Genomic DNA, 8433 nt, shown 5'->3' with positions numbered 1-8433 from the left:
AAAATTTCGGGATTCCCAGCGACACGAAATATTATCAGAATTCGTTAGATTTAGATAAGCCAACCGCATGCAACGGCGTCGAATCTATTTATCCTCCAAGATAATTAAACTAATCTCCAGATTATAATCATCATCCAGGCCAGCTTCTTCCTCCTCTATAAATAGACTCGACCCAGGCCGAGGTCTCCTCTCCCATCCTCATCAACGCCTTCTCTCCTTCTCTCTCTATCGCATCCATCTTAGTGTTGGCAAAAGCTCGCGATCGCGTGCCGGCGATGAAGACGAAGACGGCGGCGGCGGCGACCTGCCTCGTGGCGCTGCTGGTGGTGGTGCTCGCTGAGGCGGCCGGCGTGGGCGGCACCACCGTCACCTACAATGACCGCAGCCTGGTGATCGACGGCGAGCGGCGCATCATCATTTCGGGATCTATCCACTATCCGAGGAGCACTCCGGAGGTATATACTGAAAGTTAATTAGCTATGGATATATTTATCGCTATGCATGTGTGCATGCTGCATGCAAAATACGTGTGATTTTGTTATATTCTTCATATATATGCTATACAAACACCAATGCAATCTCAAAGGATCACACAAACTCTAAAACTAAAGCCGTACGTCATTTATATTTACTCTAATTATTTCTCATAGATCATTTATTTCTACTCTAGATGTATAAATTTATATTCTATCTCAGTTTTTCTAGTCATACACCCGCACATCATTATTTTTTTTTCACCAGTTGCTTGGCTCTTGAGATCGTTAAACATATGGTCGAATATGACTAACAGAAATAAATCTGTACGGTATTTATTTAAGTAGATTAATCAGCGCATCATACTTTCACAGTACGTATAATTGTCCTATACTAGCGATCGACTAGTCATCGTTTGTACATGTATACTTTAAGTACTCACATGAAGATCAGTGTTAATTAGCTATACTTACAGGCTATATGTCGTATTAAATAGCCTAACCCATGGCCACCATCTAATTTATTCGTTGATCTGTCGTATATGCTTGAAGGCTAGTAAAAAACTCAGAATTCGTATCTCATATATATACATATCACGAATCTCAGATACACACATGCTGGTATACAATTTATACAGTTATACACCGGGAGCGATATCCCTGTTAGACAAAAAAAATCATTCTGATTTGTATACAATTTTAACAATGTTAACTTTATTTTCAATTTAAATGGAAATTCTAGTTTGATATTTTATTTTGTTAATGTGGTAGTTTTTAATTATAAGATCTGCTCATGTTGATACACGTATATATCATGTTTCGCCTGGTGCAGATTGGCCTGATCTGATCAAGAAAGCAAAGGAAGGTGGCCTTGACGCGATCGAGACCTACGTCTTCTGGAACGGTCATGAGCCCCATCGCCGCCAGGTTATTTCTGCTCTCCAAATTAAAATATATATATATATATATATATATATATATATATATATATTGCTTTAGCTGTTATAACTTATTAAGTAAGTATCGAATATGTAAATCCACATTAAATATTTTACGATTTAAAATGAAGCATATGTAATTCAAAGAATGGATGTTCCCCATATATATTATTTAGATGAATTAAGCTTTCTTGATTTCTAGATTTCTAACCAATGCACGAAACAAAGTAATTTAATCCAAATTTCATGTAGTTTGGACGGTTTAGCTTTTTTTTTAATATGTTACACGTGAAAATTCGCTCTTAGAATTATCTTAGAATTATGGATACACAAAACAAAGTAATTTAATCCAAAAGTAATTTAATCCAAATTTCATGTAGTTTGGACGGTTTAGCTTTTTTTTTTTAATATGTTAGACGTGAACATTCGCAAAGTAATTTAATCCAAATTTCATGTAGTCTGGACTGTTTAGCTTTTTTTTTAATATGTTAGACGTGAAAATTTGCTCTTAGAATTATCTTAGAATTATGGATACACGAAACAAAGTAATTTAATCCAAATTTCATGTAGTTGGACGGTTTAGTTTTTTTTTAATATGTTAGACGTGAAAATTCGCTCTTAGAATTATCTTAGAATTATGGATACACGAAACAAAGTAATTTAATCCAAATTTCATGTAGTTTGGATGGTTTTTTTTTTAATATGTTAGACGTGAACATTCGCAAAGTAATTTAATCCAAAAGTAATTTAATCCAAATTTCATGTAGTCTGGACGATTTAGCTTTTTTTTAATATGTTAGACGTGAAAATTCACTCTTAGAATTATCTTAGAATTATGGATACACGAGACAAAGTAATTTAATCCAAATTTCATGTAGTTTGGACGGTTTAGTTTTTTTTAATATGTTAGATGTGAAAATTTGCTCTTAGAATTATCATATAATTATGGAGGGAGCCTCAGTTAGTAATAATTATAGTTCAAAGTTCGAACTCCTCATGTGTATTTTATTCTAGCAATGTTCTTGCTCCTGAAGCCTCAGTTAGTAATAATTATAGTTCAAATAATTATAGTTCAAAGTTCAAACTCCTCATGTGTATTTTATTCTAGCAATGTTCTTGCTCCTGACCTTCGTCAAATGATTTGATATGTAGTACAACTTCGTGGGGAACTACGATATCGTCAGGTTTTTCAAGGAGATCCAGAATGCTGGCCTGTACGCTATTCTTCGCATCGGGCCATATATTTGCGGCGAATGGAACTATGGGTATGACTATATATGCTCAACCATACACATTTGTATGATAGCAAATGCATACAAAAAAATGCTAATATATATATTTTGAATTGTTTTCCTCATCTGCAGAGGACTTCCTGCTTGGCTACGTGATATTCCTGGAATGCAGTTCAGACTGCATAATGCGCCATTTGAGGTAATTTATGGGAGAAAATGTGCGCTAGGAATTTGCTCCGCCCGCTCTCTCCTTGTTTTTTGTTTTTTTTTGCTGGCGCATCTCTATCCCACCACTGCATCCCTCCTTCCCACATCCCACTCCCCTGTCCAAATAACAGAACAACTCATTTTCCGGTCTCCTAAAGTAAAATAAATACATTACCGAGTAAAAGAATAACTCATAATCCAGTAGATTTGTTAAGTACAAAAATTACTCCACCACCGAGGCTGCCAATTAACCGTCCCCTGCCACGCTCCCCTCAATCCCCTGCCTGCATGTAGCTTGAGTTAAAAACTTACTCGTCAAATATATCCGCATATGGAACATTTGTTCTGTTAAAATTTTACTTGTAGAGTGTACTGAAAGCTATCGTGGACACTTAGGTTCGAGTTAAAAAAAATAACCCATAGATGTCGGTGCAGTAAATCTGAACACGGGGTGTTTTGTGATGAGTAAATTTTTATGGAAATGACCATATCCGATCCAGGGAGTTAAAATTGCTATTTGCATGAAAGTTTGTGAAAAAAAATCATATAAATTACTAAAAGCGTAGTTTTTTTTTAAAAAAAACATAATGCATATATATATATAATATATAGTGCAAATGACATGTATAGTGAAAACCTAAAAATTACCGTTAGATAAAAAACGGTCACCTGATATTTGTCCACGTCATCAAGAATAAAAATTGATCTCCAGTGTCCGTTTTTAAATAAATACAGATACATGAGATTTGTCCACGTCATCAAGAGTAAAAATTAATCTTACGTGTTTGTTTTTAGATCCAATTGTATTTTACAGGTTTGCACTACATATTTTTTCAATATAGAAAATAGAGAATACAGGATGTGGAAAGTTACTGGCAGAAACTTGTTTATTTTGTCGTGGTTAGGAAATGTGGTCGTTTAAAACTCTGGACTGCGCGATTCTAGTGTAATTGAAATCAGCGTTAAAAGAGGTCCCACAAAAAAGAAATTTATTTGTGTGAAAATACCTGGAGACGTGAATAATTATTCGATCCGAAAAAATCACACATCCTAATAAGTCACCAGCTTGATGTTTCAGTACGTGAGTAAAAAAAAAAAATACTATACGTATCGATGTGCAAGGGTGAGGGGGCGTGGGTAAAAACATTACTATTACTTTTATTACTTTCCTTTCCTTGGAGAAAATGAATTCAGCTTGATAAAAGGGTAGTAGTGATTTTTTTACTCTGGTGTGTATATACAAGGTGAGAAAAAAGACAAGGCCTTTATTCAGTAAAAAAATTACTAACCCACCCAATCCCGCATGGCCTTTATTGTTTTTTCTTTAGATGTGCATACGAGTAGTAAAAATTTAACTACCCCTATTATCATTCCGTTGTTTTATAAGAGGTCAATTTGGGGCCCCCTTTGATGAATTAATAATTTTTTTTACTATAACTGTGAGGGGTGAGGGGAGAGTTGCGTGCGCTGGGAGAGGGTCGGGGTCATTGTGTCTCGCGTCGTGCAATTAGTAGAGCAGTACTACGCCCCATCTCTATGTATATATATAGTAACCGAAATTTTGAGCAATTGTTTTGTTTCCTATTGAATAGAATGAGATGGAAATCTTCACGACTCTCATTGTCAACAAGATGAAGGATGCCAATATGTTTGCTGGACAAGGAGGCCCAATCATCCTGGCACAGGTGTTGTACCATTCTTAGTTATGAGAGCAATATGGTGTGATGCAAGCTAGCACCCCCTGTTGCCTATAATACAAGTTATTAAATTACAAATGCATTGCTTGTATGTTTTATATAGATTGAAAACGAGTACGGAAATATCATGGGCCAACTGAACAATAACCAGTCCGCGTCTGAATACATCCATTGGTGTGCGGACATGGCTAACAAGCAAAATGTCGGTGTCCCATGGATCATGTGTCAGCAAGATAGCGATGTGCCACACAATGTGGTGAGCATGAGTTTCAATTTGTTTATAACAATGTAGGATGTTTGTATATGTTTATATATTATTTCTTTTGTTGATTTGCTGAAATTAATGCTGTTGTTTTGTTTCCCGATCGATTAATTTAGGTGAACACCTGCAACGGGTTCTACTGCCATGATTGGTTCCCGAATAGGACAGGAATCCCTAAGATTTGGACTGAGAACTGGACTGGATGGTATATATATTTATAATTTTCTTTCATCACATATATATGTTTATCTTCTTTTGTAAAAGAACTTTTTTAATACTCAAATATGAATTGAAGCATATCTTTTATGACTTTCATTGATTTGGATTAGGTTTAAAGCCTGGGACAAGCCGGATTTCCATAGGTCTGCTGAAGATATTGCTTTTGCAGTTGCAATGTTCTTCCAAAAGCGTGGTTCTCTCCAGAACTACTACATGGTATGTACTCTCAATTTCTCGTTGCTTTCTCACATATATATCTGACAATGAATCGAACTAATTGTTGCCATCATACCATTTTTACCAGTACCATGGTGGAACGAATTTTGGTCGCACCTCAGGTGGCCCATACATCACAACTAGTTACGACTATGATGCGCCTTTGGATGAATATGGTGAGAAATGAACATACAATATTTTAGACTATTCAATTAAATGCACAATTAATAAGCTATAAATCATAGTAGTATAATTATGATTTTCCTTTGGAACCTATATCATAATTAGGTAATCTCCGGCAACCAAAATATGGCCACTTGAAGGACCTGCACTCCGTGATCAAGTCCATTGAGAAGATTCTTGTCCATGGGGAATATGTTGACACCAACTACAGTGATAAAGTCACAGTATGATTCATGCCATATTTTCGCGAAATTTCCCTAATAGACTCAATTTTTTTGGCAAACCCATACATGTGGTTCACATTGATCATTACTTTACAATATATTTGATGCACTATGATCGTTTGTTTTATATAGGTTACCAAGTACACCTTGGACTCCACCTCAGCTTGTTTCATCAACAACAGGAATGACAACATGGATGTTAACGTAACCCTTGATGGAACCACTCATCTTCTGCCTGCTTGGTCTGTGAGTATCTTGCCTGACTGCAAGACCGTTGCCTTCAATAGTGCCATGGTATTTTTTCCAATCACTATTGAATCCTGACTCTATAATTTGATTGATATAGGATCTTGTACAACTATTGTTACAAGCTAATCGTTAAGAATTGATTTTTCTTTTGTTTTTTTCCTGGAACAATTAGATCAAGGCCCAAACGACTGTCATGGTAAACAAGGCTAATATGGTAGAGAAGGAGCCGGAGAGCTTAAAATGGTCATGGATGCGTGAAAATTTGACGCCCTTCATGACTGATGAGAAGGGAAGCTATAGGAAGAATGAGCTCTTAGAGCAGATTGTCACATCAACTGATCAAAGTGATTACTTGTGGTACAGAACAAGGTATTGGCCAAAAAAAAACATTTTTCTTGCATCTTTTATATCATAAGCAACAATTTTAATGTTAACTTATTATTAAATAATATGCTGCCTAATTTTGACACATATAATGAATTGCAGCCTTGATCACAAGGGTGAGGCAAGCTACACTTTGTTCGTGAACACAACCGGCCATGAACTATATGCCTTTGTGAATGGAATGCTTGTTGGTAAGTAGCTAGTTAAATTTAGCTGCTTGCACAACATAATAATTGGTGATAATTTTCTCATTGAGATGTTCAAATGATTGATATCAGAAATGTCACACTAACACTGCCAATGTGGTTGGCAGGTCAAAACCATTCTCCAAATGGACACTTTGTTTTCCAGCTTGAGTCACCAGCAAAGCTTCACGATGGCAAGAACTACATTTCTCTTTTGAGTGCTACCATTGGCCTTAAGGTTTCTAATATATTTACTACACAGTTCATTAAAACATCATCACTATATTTATTATTGTGTATGATGAAAGATGTTTGTTCCGTATCAAACAGAACTATGGCCCTTTGTTTGAGAAGATGCCTGCTGGGATAGTTGGAGGACCAGTTAAGTTGATCGGCAACAATGGCAAAGGGATTGATCTCTCCAACAGTTCGTGGTCATATAAGGTGCACAAAACCTCTATCAATTATCAACTATTACTATTTAATTATCAATTATATTTCTAATGATATTTTTAAGACTTTTGATGACATAAGTTATTAGGAAATATACCAGCTAATTTTTCCCTTGATTCAATATATTGTTTAGATTAATTAATACTCATCATCTTACCATTTTAATTACCTCCTAAGGGATAAGTGGAGCACCCTAAAGATCTATTTCTATTGATTGTAATATTGCTTTGATTTTCTATTTCTAGGCTGGCTTGGCAGGTGAGTATAGGCAAATCCACCTTGACAAGCCCGGTTGCACATGGGACGACAACAATGGCACCGTACCTATCAACAAGCCCTTTACGTGGTACAAGGTATTATATAGATTGATATGTATTATCCATGTTGTACTGAGCTGCGAAATGCAAGTAAACTCCTGTGTTATTTTTCTATTTAGACTACCTTCCAAGCTCCAGCCGGTGAGGACACGGTGGTGGTGGACCTCCTGGGGCTAAACAAGGGCGTGGCATGGGTGAACGGGAACAACCTTGGCCGTTACTGGCCATCATACACAGCGGCGGAGATGGGCGGTTGCCACCACTGCGATTACCGTGGAGTTTTTCAGGCCGAGGGCGATGGCCAAAAATGCCTCACGGGATGCGGTGAGCCGTCGCAACGGTTCTACCACGTTCCACGCTCATTCCTCAAGAATGGTGAGCCCAACACACTTATTCTCTTTGAGGAGGCCGGCGGCGACCCATCACACGTCAGCTTCCGCACTGTCGCAGCGGGCTCCGTGTGTGCATCCGCTGAGGTTGGGGACACCATCACACTATCCTGCGGTCAGCACAGCAAGACTATCTCAGCCATCAACGTGACTAGCTTTGGTGTTGCGCGTGGCCAGTGTGGCGCCTATGAGGGCGGGTGCGAGTCCAAGGCAGCGTACAAGGCTATCACAGAAGCATGCCTTGGGAAGGAGTCATGCACAGTGCAAATCACCAATGCAGTCACCGGCTCCGGGTGCCTCTCCAACGTCCTCACCGTTCAGGCTTCATGTTGATATTATTGGTGTCTTATAATTAGGTTTGGTTTGTTTAGATAATGCGCAAGGAAAACCTACTGCATGTATTCAGTTCAATATTAAATTATAGACTTATATATGTGAGTTAAATTAGAGTGTGATCAAGTAATCGTAGATTGTGTGATATTGGAACAATTTGCATCTATAGAGTATTTTTATGAGTGAAAAAAATTGTTGCCTTCACTTGTTTCGTGGAATTAAAGAATATTTTTTAGGAGGTTTATAATTTTGTAAGTTTAGTTATTTCCGCTATTTCACTATTAAAATAGATTCCTATACTGAAAAACAAATTCCTAAATATCCAGTTCAAAAGTTCTAAAGCAGTAATATAATAAGAATAGGAAACAGTTCCAGGAACTAAGAAGGAAGGTAATTTTGGAGCAATTTTGGAGCTCTCTGTACTCATCCATTTTAATTGAAATGTAGTATGAGTCGTCTCACAAAGTTGGCA

At 37.1% G+C, this 8433-nt stretch overlaps 1 protein-coding gene across 1 annotated transcript; it reads left to right on the top strand.

The window, feature by feature from the left end:
* Positions 1 to 212: 212 nt before the first annotated feature.
* Positions 213 to 8135, top strand: LOC127777163 (putative beta-galactosidase 10). Its single transcript, XM_052303704.1, has 17 exons — positions 213 to 468; positions 1306 to 1400; positions 2564 to 2676; positions 2776 to 2842; positions 4443 to 4535; positions 4651 to 4803; positions 4926 to 5014; positions 5139 to 5244; positions 5333 to 5420; positions 5533 to 5651; positions 5784 to 5945; positions 6073 to 6269; positions 6387 to 6475; positions 6598 to 6707; positions 6800 to 6913; positions 7168 to 7275; positions 7359 to 8135. The coding sequence occupies exons 1-17, from the start codon at positions 276 to 278 to the stop codon at positions 7959 to 7961; spliced, it is 2499 nt and encodes an 832-aa protein (XP_052159664.1). The 5' UTR covers positions 213 to 275; the 3' UTR covers positions 7962 to 8135.
* Positions 8136 to 8433: the final 298 nt, after the last annotated feature.

The sequence above is a fragment of the Oryza glaberrima genome, chromosome 6 (assembly GCF_000147395.1).
Source record: "Oryza glaberrima chromosome 6, OglaRS2, whole genome shotgun sequence".
NCBI lineage: Eukaryota > Viridiplantae > Streptophyta > Magnoliopsida > Poales > Poaceae > Oryza > Oryza glaberrima.
This window is presented reverse-complemented; position numbering and strand designations above follow the sequence as displayed.